The sequence below is a fragment of the Mesocricetus auratus genome, unplaced genomic scaffold (genome assembly GCF_017639785.1).
Source record: "Mesocricetus auratus isolate SY011 unplaced genomic scaffold, BCM_Maur_2.0 Super-Scaffold_100018, whole genome shotgun sequence".
Taxonomy (NCBI): Eukaryota; Metazoa; Chordata; class Mammalia; order Rodentia; family Cricetidae; genus Mesocricetus; species Mesocricetus auratus.
The window spans coordinates 48,261,003-48,276,800 of NW_024429199.1; the positions used below are offsets into that span (position 1 = coordinate 48,261,003).

General features: G+C 50.2%; 1 protein-coding gene across 1 annotated transcript in view; it reads left to right on the top strand.

The window, feature by feature from the left end:
* The first annotated feature begins 869 nt into the window (after positions 1-869).
* Rps6ka2 (ribosomal protein S6 kinase A2) overlaps positions 870-15,798 on the top strand; it is a 245,656-nt gene continuing 230,727 nt past the window's right edge. Inside the window, exons 1-2 of the mRNA XM_013122761.3 lie at positions 870-1,446; positions 5,427-5,486. Of these exons, the coding sequence (XP_012978215.1) occupies positions 1,384-1,446; positions 5,427-5,486 (123 nt within the window). The 5' untranslated portion in view covers positions 870-1,383. The remainder of the gene's footprint in view (positions 1,447-5,426; positions 5,487-15,798) is intronic.

Below are 15,798 nucleotides of genomic sequence, written 5' to 3' on the forward strand. Positions count from 1 at the left end.
CACATTTCTTGGTGACTTTATAAAGATGAAAAGGACATGACAACGTTCTGAACCAGGGAGACATCACCTTAGATGTTCTCAAAGACAAGGGCACACGGAAATAAAGAAGCTTGCTCACCCTGAACACTATTTCCCAAGGGAAGTCACCAAATCAGTCTAGAGTCAGCACGGAGAAATGAGTGCGTCGAGTCCTGCATGGGTTTCTTATTCCAAGTTAGACACGGAGGAGGCCAAGATCCAGCCTCAGAGAACCAAGGGCAGAAGCTGCTTCCTGGAGCTCACTCCTTCCTCTGAGAAGCTAAGTTTCTCAGTCTCAGGCGGGCGAGCCAGGGCCCTCTTGCTTGGGGATGTGTGATGTGGGTACTTTGCTTTTCTTTGAGCCATGGGCCTCTCTCACCTGTGAAATGGGAGTGCAACACCCATGCCGGGTGGAAAAAACAAATGACTGCCTGATGCACAGTGTTCAGAGTGACAGCTATCCCCACCCCCCAAACACCCTTTTCCTGCTCTCCTCTGGTCCTTCTGGAGTTCAGACAGCGCCGTCTCTGCCCTCTCCTGCAGAGGACAGAGATACTTCACTTAGGGTTCCTGCAGCCAATCCTGTCTTCCTGCTTAGGGCACAAGTGAGGTCCAAGGCCGGATTCTGAGGTACCCATCCAGCCCAGTCCCTCCTTTCTCCTGACTGTGGTGCCCGCCCAATGCCTGATCAGGGCTGTTGGCTGGGGACAGCAGGGAGTCGCTGCACCAAGCTACTGCAGGCATCAGCGCAATCCCCCATGCGGGCGTCTGAAACCCTGATGTGGAGGGGGTGTCCCTGCTGCATCTGGCCTCCATCCTCGACAGAATCCCTGACGGGGGCGGTGGTGTGGGTCCCAGCCAGTGTCGCAGAGGTGGGGAGGGCAAGGGCAGAGCCTGAGCTCCAGTCCCTCCTTCTCCTCCCTGGTCCTCCGTTGCTAAGCAGTTTCTATGGCAGCAGCATCCTCAGACTCAACTTTCACCCTCATTTAGAGCCAATTAAGGTAAAATAGTGAGGGGAGGGGGCAGAGTGGCAACGTAGCTGGGAGGCAGGGAAGCTCCTGGAGGCTGCGGGCGAAGCTTTACTCCGTGAGCCTCACAGGCACAGACACAGACACAGCTGCAGTCCCCTCGCTGGCTCGCTGTGCTGCAGCCTGCTGACGAGGCTGAGCAGTCACACTGGAGACCTCAGGACCCTTGGCCAGCCCAGGAGATCGCGCTCCTTCCCACCGTCCACTCCAGCCTGGCCTGCCGGCCCCAGCCTCTGGCATCCTGTCGTGAGCCGATTCTCCCGCGGCTGCTTGGTGGCCGTGCTTGTTTCCTTTCTTACTACCAGCGCTTGATTGGGGGAGAAGGAAAGTTTAGGAGATGCCGATTGCACAGCTGCTGGAATTATGGAAGAAGATCGAGGTGGAACCCATGGAGATCGAGGTGAGTTCAGAAGAGGGAAGGGTGCAGTGTCCCACACTGCCCCCTCTGCACTGTGGCCAATGGACTCGGACCCGATAGAAAGATTCACAGTAGTCGAGTGACTGTCAGCTCAGCGTGGCAGAGATGTGTCCATGTTTCACACACGGGGCCACATAGACATGTGTGTGTGTGTGCCTGGGCAGCGTGTGCATGTGTGTGTGTGTGTGTGTGTGTGTGTGTGTGTGTGAGTGCGTGCGGGAAACAAGCTGCTCAGAGCCACCTTCAGCACGCTCCCCGCAGTGTGCCTCCTGCTCTGAAGTACTGCTTTTGTCAACTAGTTGGCACCAGTTTGCTTTGTTGTCAACAAGTGGTCTGGATCATGGTCTAGATCCCTGTTTGCTGCAGAGATCCACCAGCTGTGCTACAAGGAACAGGAAGCAGAGGCAGCACTGTCCTGCAGGGTCATGCCCTCAGGGAGAGGGGGCCACTAGAAAGGAAAGCTGAGTGTCTTAGGGCTGAGACCGCTTCCCCCTCGGGTTGTGGGAGCCTCTGTTGCCAGGAATTTCATTTGCTCCGTTTTTGGTCTTCGTGATCTTCAGACCTTTTCCTGAGAGGGAAGTTTTCCAAAGTTGTTAAGATTGACTGCATCCTTAGATGTTCAGGCACTGGGTTGAGACTATCCAAAATTTCAGTTCAAAATGGCTAATTTTTATAGGCTCCTAGATACCACAACCCGAGGCTTGATTTCTGCCTCATCTAACCTGACACGTATGAGTTCTGTGCTGACTCTCATAGTGACAAGGAGACAGTCATAAAAACAAATCTTTAAACTGAATGACTTCTGCTTCAGAAGACAGCTTATTTGGTGTTTTATTTAAGACTTTCTCGGGTTTGTAAGACTTTTCCGTGGGTGAAGCAGTTTGCTGTCAAGCCTGATGACCTGAATTCTTAAACTCGTGGGGTAATAGCAAAGAAGTGATCGGTGAAAGTTGCCCTCTGACTTCTACACATACACACACACACACACACACACACACACACACACACACACACACGGCTAGGGAGAGAGGCAGACACACACACACACACACACACACACACACACGGCTAGGGAGAGAGGCAGACACACACAGAGTCAGACAGAGACAGAGACTGACAGACAAAGAGAGACAGAACCCAAATAAATAAGTCTAAATTTTTAAGTGTTTGGAATAGGTGTTGGTATTACGTGGGGAGGAGGGTCTTTCGCAGATGCTGTGTGGTACATCCTGTAGCTAGAGCAGTCTGAGTATTGGTGCAAGGGAGTTGCCTTGGTGAGCGAGGATGGCACTCGGCTCTGCCACCGCCAGTTACTCTGCTGGAACTTGCTGCTGCCTGGCAGTTGGAGACAAAGCCACTCATTCCCCAGGTGACAACTCAAGTCTCTATTTTTTTTCCTTGAGAGGTATTTGATTCTTCTAAAAAAAAATCAACTACTGAATGAACCAAAGATGAGAGCAGATATTTCCTTGTTTCCTGCAGCTGACCCCATTGTTTGTGGTTTGGCGTCCCTCCGCCTGGCTTCTTGAGCAGAGAGACCTGGGCTGGTGGGGAGAGGTGGGAATGGAGGAGATGTTGAGAGCGGCTGGGACTCAGAGTCTGGCGCTATCGCCAGGGCAGGGGCTCCTAAGATCAGCTTGCGTTAGAAGTACTTCTGAAGCAGGACCAGGAATAGACTAGCCACAGGCAGACTCATGTTATTATAAAGATACATCATGACCCAAGAACACTTGCAAATCTGGAGTTGACAGCGCCTGCTCTGCCCTGCCTCCCTGCAGGGGAGAGGATTGTGAGTGTCTGTGGTTAGTCTCCCTGACACTGTGAGGAGACCCAGATGGGCTAAATAGCCTTGAAAGAAGATGCTTCCTCAGGCTTTCTGGTGAGTTTTTCAGAAGAGCAAACTTGAGGAGTAGGCAGAGTTAGGATGGGGCACTGCATTGTCAGTGACCTGGAACCAAGAAAAACTGGAGTTTCCACTGAAGGCACAAAGCCGACATCCTGGAAGTGTGACATTTCCAGCTGTTGAGGAACCTTCTATGTCTTCAAGTGTGATGTCCCTGGTCACAGCATACCTAAGCTGACTTTATTGTCTTGTTTTGCCCATGTTATGTCCTGTGCTGCTAAAATAATAACTCACAGATGGTGGGCACAGCTGGGTGGGACACACTTGGAATCTGACCTTGCATGGATTGGGATATCTGTGGAGCACAGTTAACATTGCTGGCTGGAAATCAGTGCTCCTGGATTCTTCTTTTAGCCTAACACGGCTACACTTATTTTCTTCTTCTCAGCTGTTCTCTTGTCCACAGTTCTAAGAAACCTAGGAATCTGAGGTCAACTGAAGCAAAATGTGGTATATTCTCTATAAAAACAAACAAACAAACCAAAAACAAAACAGCAATTTTCCAGCAGAGACTAGGGGAAACTCATTGGCTATTCAAGGAGACTAATTGAATACTATGAATTGGTTTTGGATATTTTGGGTGATAATTTACCTATGAGTGGGGTAAGAAAACATGGTAATTAAAAATCGGAGTTTCTAGAGAGCCCCTGAAGAGTCTAGTATGGAGGGGAAATAAGGGTGTTCTGTGAGTTGTACTCACTGCAGAACTCTAGGGTGCCTGTCCTCAGCAGGGTTCAATGGCCACAGCCTTGCTCTGGAGAGAAGGCAAGGAGCGACAGGAGAGCCAGTGTGAGGCCATCTGTGAGGTTTCGCTGACTCATTTTAATCTTAGTTTACAGGAGCCAAGTGTGAGCATTCTGGGATGTCACAGTGCATTAGAAAAAAAGCAAAATTTTGGTTTTCAAACGATACGTATCTACCATGATTCCCTGGTGACTCAGTCAAGCTAGTGTGGTTTCTAACGCAGCATGGTTGCTGGCTTAGCAATCGTAGTGATGTCAGCAGCTAATCCAGAGCATCAGAGCACTCTAGAGCTAGTGATAGGCGGGAATGTTCCAGTGAGCTCTCTCTGAATCTCAAGGTGGAAGGGGCTGCTGGCTTAGCAATCGTAGTGATGTCAGCAGCTAACCCAGAGCATCAGAGCACACTAGAGCTAGTGATAGGCAGGAATGTTCCAGTGAGCTCTCTCTGAATCTCAAGGTGGAAGGGGCTGCCACCTTTCTGAAGTCTGGAAGCAGGTACCTGAACAGTTTCCCCCGCTATTGCATAGTAAGCAAAGATGCAGTCCTGGCCTCCTGTTTAACCCCTGAGCTACACAGATGTTGTTTATGCCTTTGTGAGCCCAGAACTTTACTGTCTATAATTTAACTCTTCCAAGCTGGTCTTGGTGGCACATACCTGTAATCCCCAAACCCAGGAGGCAGAGGCGGGAAGACTGCTGTGAGACTAGACATGTTTATATAGCAAATTTCAGGCAGCTAGTTTCCACAAGACCTTTCTGAAAAACAAAACAAAACAAAAAAACAAACAAACAAAAAACCCCTAAACCCACAAAAATCCAGTTCCTCTTCCAGAATTAACATGAGACTGTTTTGTTCTATTCAAATAGGAATGATTGCAGATTCATTTGCTGTCTGTCTGTCTGTGTCCATCCTCACCAAACTGTGTCTGTCTGTCTGTGTCCATCCTCACCAGACTGTGTCTGTCTGTCTGTGTCCATCCTCACCAGACTGATATTTGAGTTTCATGCAAGCTCGTCTCCTGCCTCTTGCTGGCTGAAGGCTGTGTAAACGTCCCCTCTTTTGGGCTGTGCTGGAGGTTACCTACTTCACTGATTCAGCAGTTTGTGACTTTAGACTCGAGTACTCACTGCCTGGGTGTAAAACCCCTGTCTCCAATACAGGATACCCCACAGTTACAGGACTGTTCGGGTGCACGGGATCCATGATACAGACTCCACCTCCCGCCAAGCTAGTTACGATTGTGCTGATGATGCGTGTGAAGCTACCGACCCAAATTCTGAGATGCTAACCATATCGACCTATGTCTCTGTTTTCAGACCGCAGAGGAGGAACTCAGCCTGGACGTAGAGCCCACCCCGGAAGATGTCACAGAAGAAGTAACTATGCCCTTTTTTTTTTTTTAATAACTGGGTTGTTTGTGGCTAAAAGGTAGAATAGAGAGGTATCTGGAAGTTTAAAGTAATGGCCTGTGAGTAGTCATCTTAGTGAGATGCGTGCCAACCTGCAAATGTAGACATGTATTGTGTGAGTCTTTTGTTAGTGTGTCCCTTAAAAGAGACAGTGAGGACAAACACAAGGCAAGGGGAGTCTTGGTCTCAGGAGAGAGTACTGGCTTGCTGCTGACAGTTAAGGTAGGGAGAGAAATACTGGCAGGGCTACAGGAGTATAGGAAATGACTCTGCCTGCTGGGGATTATGTAACACAGCTCTTGGAAGGCTTTGTGTGTGTGTGCAAGCAAGCCCCAGGATCCTGGCAAGTGGCTTCGCCTGTGGGGAGTTGCCTTTCCAGAGGCGTGGGAGAAGATGAGGCCCGGATGGGGAGGGTTGAGGGGGCAATGCCACCAGGCCAGGGAAGAGTAGGACAGGAAAATGAGGCTGAGCGCAAAGAAGAGTGGCGGCTGTCTCTGGGGGCTGGCGCCCTGGGGTGAAACTCAGAGAGCAAGGAAAGCATGGCTGTGACTAGCTGTGTCTTTCTGCTTCTGTGCTGCCCAGGAGCCTGCTATCCAGACAGCGGGGACCTGGCTTAGACCTCAGCACAGTGGCAGTTTCCCAGCTACACCGGTGACGTAGAGGCCAGAAAGACGTTAACAGTTGGGGGTCAACCTTATATCCTACACGTAAAAAAAATAAAGAAATCCTGTTCAAGGTAGCTGTGGCTGTGGAAGGTTGGCAAAACCAGCAGGACCACGAAGCACTGTCAGTGTCCTCGGCCAGGGGCCGCTCGCTGGGAAACACAGCTGCTGTCGGCTTTATCGTAGCATGGGCGAACTGGATTGGTCGGCATTGCTGGCCAGCTCACAGCCTGAGAACTGCCTTTGCTGCATCCTAACCTGTGCATGGAGGTGCAGATGTCTGCCCGGGGCCTCCAGGTCGTAGGATCACATGAAGCAGCCTATTGGTCAGTTAGGGAAATGTCGTTAATCTGCCTCACCTTTGGCTGGCTACCTTCCGTTCTGCTTCAGGGTTTCGGAGCTCAGCTCTCTCCAGAGCCTTGAAGTGATCTGAGTTTGGACAGAATATCGCTTGGTTGTGAGCCTTAGCTTCCCTGGATAGCAAGCATAGCTCTAGGCACAGCAGAGGTTAATGCAGCATGAGCTAGGGGTTTTCCAGAGAAGATGCATATTTCATTGGATCCTTGTCAGGTTGCAGGGCAACAAAGGGAGGTTTATCCTCCACTAAAATATCTGGGCCCAGGACTCATGAGGCCCCAGCTATCCCTTTAACACGGCCTTGCCACACTGTGGTGAAAGCTCTGCCTCTGGGAACCTCCCTGTATGCACGTAGCATAGAAGGTAGGGAGAGACAAGGCTGCCTGTGGTTTAGATGACCCACATTAGCCTGCTTCTTGCAGGAGCGAGTGTGAGCTTTCTCTCTGGGATGTCACAATGCATCAGCGAAAGGAACGGAGTTGGCTTCTGGAGACAGTGTAGGTGTGGCAGGCGACTGCTCATTTCGGAGCCTCGTGTGGAGCGATAAGATCGGGCATCATGATGTGTGAGTTAGTTCATTTGAGTTGCTTCAGCAAAACATCAGCAGATCAGTAGCTCACAAATGACATATCCTGTCCCACAGTTCTGGAGGTCCATGGTCTTCCTGCCTCAGCTTCTGTAGTGCTGGGATTATAGCCTCCTGCCACCACAGACTTGGTCTTAACACTTCTTGTGGGAATCTAGACGCGCGGATCTACCTGTATTGCAATTGACACACTCAGCTTTTGTGCAAGTTGTTTCCATGATGGAAATGAGGTGTGGAAATGATTTCCTGATGGCTGCCTAGGCTGGATGATAGCAAATCAGAACCTAAAAGTCTGTAATAAATAAAGGAGAGCTCCAAACACAACTCAGGGGTGTGTGTAGGATGTAACACTGACACTTGGATACATCCATGTTGTTTGTGGGTGGGCTGGCAATTACTGGGGAAGTCACTTGTTCACTTCAAGTTTCTGATGGACAGTATTGAAAGACATCATGTAGCTCCCCATCGTCCCTGCAGACCGATGCATTTGACATTCTGTGTGGTTGGCTGCTGCTTGTCAGAACCATGTAATTCTTTTCCCATCCGTGGCCTTGAGAACACCATCTGCAAGGTTTTCTAAAGCGAAGGACTTAACGGCTACCAAAAGTTTCTCCTTTGCCAGTGAACACGAGATACTAAGAGATGGCTATCTGCTTGTGGAAAAAAATAATCAAAAATCATGGCTGCAGGCGAAGCGCCGTGCTTGCCCTAGAGAGTGTTGTGGGGACATTGGAACTGTTCTGCCTTGGGATGACCTTAATCGAGGTGGCTGCTTTAAAAATACTATTTGAGACAGGATCTCACTATGTAACCTTGGCTGGTCTGGATCTCACTGTGTAGCCCAGGTGGGACGCAGATTTACAGAGATCTGCCTGCTTCTGTCTCCCTGTGCTGGGAAGGAAGTCGAGTACCACCACACCTGACCTTAGTTTTATTTTTAACAACATGCATGCATGCATGTCAGTGTGTGGGGTTGTTCATGTGAGTGCAGTTTTCACAGGTGCCAGAAGAGGGAGTCAGATCCTCCGGAGCAGGAGTTACCGGTGGTTGTGAGCCACCAGGCCAGAGTGCTGGAAACCCAACTCTGATTCTCTCTAGGAGCAGTATGCTGTCTCACCTGCCAAACTAGCTCTCCAACCCCAGGAGGCTTTTTAAAATGGAGAATTTTTCTTCTAAAGTATAGAGCCTGTTGGACGTTTCATGTCAACATTTCTCTATGTAATCTTTGTCTAGCTGTGTCAGGTGCCGTGGCTCTGCCCAATTTCTGGAAAAAATGAGCCCCAGGGAAGTTCCAATATAAAGAGTGAAAATAGGTCAAGAGGTCTGCTTCTGAATTTGAGAGTTAGCACAACTTGTTTTCCCTTCAGTGTTGTCGAGGGAAAGACTTTCTTTCTAGAGAAATTGGGTTCCACGTGGGGAGTTTGTGTTATAAACTCCTAGGAGGGAAGCCTTACCCTGATTTCGTGTGGTACACACAAAGTATCGATTGTACCCTAAACAGCAGCTCTGAGCGCTCTGTGTATCATTTCTAAACAGCAGCTCTGAATCATAGGCGCCTGTGTATCATTTCTAAACAGCAGCTCTGAGCGCTCTGTGTATCATTTCCCCGAGGGCGCATTGGAGGGGTTCGGCAGAGGGCAGATGGTAGGCTCAGGAGGAAGCAGAAGCAACAGCTTTGTACGTGATAAGGTGCAGCTTTGAGACCCTCCCGTTTCCTTTTGAAGGCTGTGTGTAGTGAGCACGCTGCAGTGCTGGGAAGTTACCGCGCGCGAGAGCGGGAATGCAGACAGCAAAGGCGTCGCTTGGCCGAGATTGCCGTGCAGAGGGAGAAGGCCCGAGGAGGCCTCCATCTACTGCGTGTGCTTTGCCTTTCGGGGTTAACTGAGTACATTTAACCAGTGGTCAGGAGGCAGCTGTCGCCTCCCTCATTGTCTGGGAAGCACATTTGGACTTTGCACGAGAGTACTCGCCGTGTACTTCACCCGCCACGGTGACATGCGCTCAGGGACTGTGCCCTTGCTCATCTGTCCGTGTGGGAGATGAGGCGTCGGGGAGGAGCTATGGACCGCATTCTTCTTTACCAGGTGGTACCTCCCGGGCCATGGACGGGGAGCAGGGGCAGGTGGGGCGGTGAGTGGCGCGAGCTCGTGTCACTGGCGTTGGAGTGGACCACTTGGATATAGACGCCTAACGCATCTTCTGCGCGTCACGCCGCCCCAGGCTCCGGTACCGCTTTGTCAGATTCTTAGTCACCAGGAACTGCCGGATGTTTAGATGGTTTTTAGGTAAGCTTTCATTTCACAGGGAGAAAATAAAAATGTGAAAAAATGTTAGCGTTTGTACCACGGATGTGTTTTTGAAAGGGCTCGGGCTCCAGGGTCACACTCATTAATCGTCTTGAAGCACAGTTTTCCCTCTGCGGCAATGTCGCCGTTGCTTTCCCTCCCCCAACCAGTTTTGATGGCAGCACAGGAAATGTCTGTATAGTGAGTGGGTGCTGAGGCTGCCAGCTCCAGTCTGCTGGAGAGAGCCGCAGGGAGACTGCTGGGGGCGGGGCTCTGACGGATGCCCAGAGCCAGCCAGGAAGTTGGGGCAGACAGCACCACTTCACAGGGGAGGGTTCTGGAGCTGCACACACGGTCCCCCTCTTCTAGGTGTCACCAGGGTTTGAGGGCAAATCACCGATGAGCTCCTGAGCACGTCTCTCTCTGACCATGCAGTGAGTCCCTCAGTCTGAAGAGGCCGATAGGCAGGGGACGATGGGTCAGGGCACAGACACCAGGGTGCCAGAAGGAGAGAGCTCGCATAAGGCTGCCTGTTATCAGGGCCTGGGCATGGTCCTGGCACCAGCGGTAGCTGCAAGCGCAAGGCTGGCCCTGTGCAGGCATGTGCGGAGTCGGCATGCCGCCTTTGCTTTCTCTGGAGACAGAGACAGAGACACCCCCTTCACTTTAAAGAAAAACGGAGAAGGAAAGAAAGGAAAAACCAAAACAACTGCAACTGGTTTGGATAGAAATGAGACAAGATGAATAATGAAGCCTGGGAACTAATGAAGCAATTAAGAGCGGTGCAATTACAGTTTAAAAGAGATAGTTAATAGCTTTGAAAGATTAATAAGACACCCCCCAAAGTCCTGGTTATTATGTTACATAATCTGCTCAGACGTCCGTCCGTGGGATCTCCAGGGGCAATACAACTTGTTCTAGTTACTCTTTTGGTCTCTGCAATTGCAACTCTTTACAGCTCTTTGCCTGTCCGTCAGAGTTGTGTTAACGCTTACACGGGTCCTATAAAAATGGCAGTACACACGGGGCTTCCTGGAGAAAATTTGGCCGAACTGCAGAGCTCCCTCCATTTAAGCTCAGTGTGGGCATGCATAAGTGACGATGGCTTCGTGGAGCATGGACATTTATTGAGGTGAAAACAAGGGGCTGTGTATGAATTTGCAACCTACACTGGCAGTGCACCTGACGTTTATTTACAGTGATACCCAGCCGACAAGGCATCTAGCTCTTGCCATCCAGGACATCTGTCCCCTGGGTTGTCCTTTCTTACCTGAATGTTGTTGTTCATGTAGGATGGGCAAGCAGAGGTGGTTCAGAGGTGCTCCTCGTCTTTCTGTGTAAGCATGAGTTTTCTGGCCCGTCTGCCTGGTCCCACCGCCACTTCAGCCCCAAACGAACACACAGAGACTCTATATTAATATAATTAATTATATTAATTGTAGTGTTGGCCGTGGTGACTGGGGCTTCTTATTGGCTAGCTCTGTCTTAATTATTAACCCATATCTATTAATCTAAGTATTTCCATGTGGTCTCATCTTACCAGAGAACACCCGATGTGTCCCCTCTTCCCGGGCTCTCATGGTGACTCCGCCTCTGCCTATACCTCCCAGAATTGTCCTGTCTCCTAGCCTGTCTGTCTTCCTGCCAGGCCAACCAGTGTTTTATTCATTAACTAATAAGAGAAGAATATATACAGAAGGAACATCCCCATCACTTCTGCTCCTATAGCAGAAAGTTAGATATTTGCATGGTCCCCATGAGCCAGAGTAAACACAGAAGGATCACTCAGCCGCTTAGCAGGGCTCTCAGACTGGGGGCACTGGATGGAACGTTCTGTGATGGAGGCTAACCTGGAGGCTCTCATCAGCACAGGTGCTAGCACGGTTCACTGCAGCCCCAGTAGCAGTGCGCCAGACAGTGGCTTTGTGGGTGAAACCGCATGAAAACCCATTCTCCGGGGAATATGGTGGTGGCCTTGTCAAACACAGTCTCAGCGTGAAGAAGAGGCGTGGGATCGTCGCTGTCCCAGCACGAAGACCAGCTTGAGAACAGTTCAGGTCACCAAAGCCCCTGATGAGCAACGCAGTGACCTCCTGGCTGCAGAGCGGGGTGAGCGGTGCGGTGAGAACTCTTGTCTGTCATTGTGCTCCTGGGTTGCATGGCTTGGCCTCTTCGTGGGCCCTGGGAAATGGAGGATCTTAGAGCAGCACAGGCAATGGGTGGACGTCTTCACTGCTCTTTCTACCAGGATGGTGCCTGCTGTCTCTGATTCCCTTGCACCTGATAGGGGTCGGTGAGTAGGATGAGGACACAGGTCATACGGTGGCTCAGATCTTCCTCTGCTCAGGCCTCTTGTGACGTGGGATAATGCTCTTGTACACGGTGAAGATTTGCCACTTGTTTAATAAAACACTGATTGGCCAGTAGCCGGGCAGGATGTATAGGCAGGGGCTACAAGACCAGGAGAATTCGGGGAAGAGGGAGGCACAAAGAGTGAGTCGCAGCCAGATGCAGAGGAAACGAGATGAGGATGCCTCGCTGAGAAAAGATACCAAGCCACGTGGCTAAACACAGTTAATTTAGGTTGTAGGAGCTTGTTAGTAATAAGTCTGAGCCATAGGCCAAACAGCGCATAATTTATATCAGCCTCTGTGTGTCTATTTGGGACTGAAGGGCTGAGGGACCAGGCAGGACAGAAAGTTCGTTCACATGTGGCACCCAGTGTGGGACACAACCCTGGGATTAAGAGTCCCACACTCTACCAACTGACTCCCGGGCTGAAATGTGTGTAACACCCACCGCCTGGCATCCATAGCTGACTAGTCTGGCTGGCTTTGCTTTCTGTACCCTCAGGCAAGCTTAAATAAATCATAAACACTATACCAGCACACTTTTGTCTCTCTGGAGACGCAGAGATCTTGTGACACACAAGCGGCCTGTGCCCCAGACTGTCTTGTCTTCCCTACATTGCACACAGAAGAGAGAAGAGATAGTTCCCCGGAAGGGGCCATGTTCTTTGAGTCATGCCTGTCAAAGAGCTGGTCCTGCAGAGGTCCCATCTTGTAGTTGAGGTTGTTGCAACTCAGACACTGAGTCCCCATACAGGGGTTCTCTCTTTTTTTAAATCCACTCTCCAAATAGTAATAGTAATAGCACTAGTGATAGTAATAATAATAATAACAACAACAGCAATAACAATCCTATCTCAGTTCCCTTCTCAATGTATACATAGCACTCCAGAGGACGTTAGCTGGGACATGCTTTTGAAGATTAACCCCTTCCTCAGTGTTTGGACTATCTCTCTTTCTGTGTCATAAATGAAATAATGAGTTACAAGAATATTTATTCATCCCAAATGGATACTTGGAATAACTATGGCCAGGGAAGCTGTGTGTGTGTGTGTGTGTGTGTGTGTGTGTGTGTGTGTGTGTGTGTGTGAGTATTTTCAGTCAAGTAGACTTCCTTCTGTTGATAATGCTGAGCTTCGGCGGAGTAAAAAAAAAAAGCCTTTAGAAAATTCAGTCTTTCACTGGCTCACATTCAGCACACCTGCAGCTGGGGGGTGGGAATGAAGTCTTTGCAATTGGTGTGAGTTTATAACAATCTCTAAGAAATCAGCAAGGCGTATTTCCCTCAGAATGCTGTATCAGAACACCCGAGTACCGAGCACACACAAAAGAGCCGACCATTGCCAAACGGTTTTGTGGCCCAGCTTTCTCTCAGAGTGAGCCATGGCTGAGCTTTAACTCCCTTGGTTACCGTCTGCCTCTTTTTGATGGTTGGTCCACTAGAGCATGACAGATGAGGTCGGGGCCACTGACAAGCAGCTCTACAATATTTCCTGAGCATTTATGTGAGACAGAGTCTGTATTAGCACACGGGAGAGAAACACAGCAAGATGTGGCTCTCGTTCTTCAGGGTCACCACACTCTGTTTGGGAACTCAGACTCTCAGGTGTATAGTCCAAGGTAACAGACAAATCCAGCAAGAAAGTGTTTTCTAACCATCACGGAGCAGAGAAAAGTCTCCGGCAGCCACAGGCGCAACTTTGGGCTCCCTGGGACCTCTCATCTCCCAAGCCACAAGTCTGTTCCTTTCCTCCTTCCATCCCCGCCTTCCTATTTTAGTTACTCATGCATGCTTGCATGTGTATACACACACACACACACACACACACACACACACGTAATATCGACCAACCTATTTCTTCTAAGCCCCACTTTAATTCTTCCAACAGCTGTCTACCAAGCTGTGTACTTGGTATGTGACTCCCTACTAAGTGTCACACAAAACTTCTCCCAGCAGGTCTGCCCTTCAGGGTTGCCCCGAGTAAACACTCCCTAAACAAGATCACCTTGGGTGACGGAGTTCTGAGGAAAGGTGAGACAGGGTGAGGCCACGGGGTGGATACAAAGGCTCTTCTTGCGCTCGATGCTGTGCCAGACTTAAACGCGGAGGAGGAGCCAGTCTCGAGATCTGGCAGGACACTATTCAAGACACCAGGGCCCTAAGACTCAGAGTCACCCTCCATCCACACAACCCTTGACCTGGTAAGTTCCTGCCCCTGCTGTCATGGAGTGTTCCAGTTACCAGGTCAACAGAAAGAGTAAAACACAGCGTGCCGTGTTGCTGTGAGAGCCCGGGGCCACTTTCCCTCAGCAATGAAGTACCCATTGAGGGATGCTGACAGCTTGACTCCTGCAGCCGCAGCCTTCCCCACACCGTTTAGAGCAGCGGGTCTCAACCCGTGGGTGGCAACCCCTTTGGGGGTCAAAGGATCCTTTCACAGGGGTCACCTGTCAGATATCCTGCATACCGGATGTTTACGTTATGATTCACAACGGTAGCAAAATCGCAGTTATGAAGTAGCAACGAAAATAATTTTGTGGTTGGGGCTAGCCACAACACGAGGAACTGTATTGGTGGTGGTGGGGCACATCATCAGGAAGGTTGAGAAACACTGCTTTCGGTCAAGGACACAGCCACAAGGCCACTAACTAGAGAAGTCTGTTCTAGAAGCAAAGGTGCAGTTAGGGGTGGGGGCACTTCCAGATTGGAGAAGGAAGCGTCTCCTTTTCCTAATGGGTGGCATTGTGGTGTCATGTTTTATGCATACGTGAAATGCATTAGTGTTTCATTTTGTGTGCACACACGTGTGCATGCGTGTGTAGAGGTCAGAGACGGGCTTTTTTCATTACTCCTGTCGTTACGTCTTTCAGACAATGTTGCTCACTGCACCTAGAGCTCATCGATTCAGCTAGGCTGCTTGTCCAGCAAACCCTGTCTCCTCCTTCTCCATGCTGGCATTATATGCCATGGCCTCCAGCGTCTCACGTGGGTGCTGGGAAAGCTGGGTGTTAGGACGGCCATAAGTACCTCTCTGTAGAAGTTAAGATCCGTGTGTCCTTCCCAGTATGTCACCATGCTTCCTTAAGAAAGTCATTCATGCATACATTGTACATTGTAACCCTGTTGGACAGGCGTTGATTCCCTACTGCTGATTTCAGCGGACAGCAGCAGCTGCTGACTACCCCATAAAGACCTCTGGAGAGTGAGGTTCTGAGCCGTGACTCCGGCGTTGCCATGGAGGGATGCTGAATTTGCGAATGAGACTGATGAAGGGCGAATTATGGGTTCGGAGAGCCTCTGTTTATTAGTCATCTGGTGTTCTGATTTAGCTTAGGGTGTAGAAAGCTGTAAGCAAACACGGCCAGCAACAGCAAAGAGCCAGGTAATCTGAAAGGAGGTGGTGTTCCTTGAGCCAGTTAAATGGAGCAAGGCAACTGCCTAGTGTGAGAATCTCACGGCACGGTGATGTCACCATCATGGTGAATACCGAAGATCACACCTGAGTATGGGCTGTGCACCAGCGTGGAGTCTCAGAGTTCCTAGTGTAGGGAGTCCCCATTTGCCTCCAGATCTTGTCTGTAGCTCTGTCTCCACTGGCCCTGACTGTGGGACAAGGGGCAGGGAAAGAGTGCCCCCCTTTCCCCGTGGAAGAGAGGCGAGGACTTCCATCCGGCTCCCAAGTATTCTCTCATATGATGCAAAGCCAGAATCTCTTGGGTGACGGGAGAAGGACCCTACTTGGAGGTTGTAAATATTAAAGGCAGCCGCTCTGTGTGAGATCAGGGAGACCTTCCTGTTGCGTCTGTGGACCCTGTATTGAGGAAAAGGTAACAGCCATTGCTCAACTACAGACTGGAGGAGAGGTAGAAGCTGAGTACCACCTACTGCTTAGACAGTCAGGAGACGTGGCGTGCATGTCCTGAGCTGAAAGGGGAGAGGCAGGGGGCACTCTTTCCCTGCCCCTTGTCCCACAGTCAGGGCCAGTGGAGACAGAGCTACAGACAAGATCTGGCTACCCTAGGCGGAGCCGGGAGCCCTTG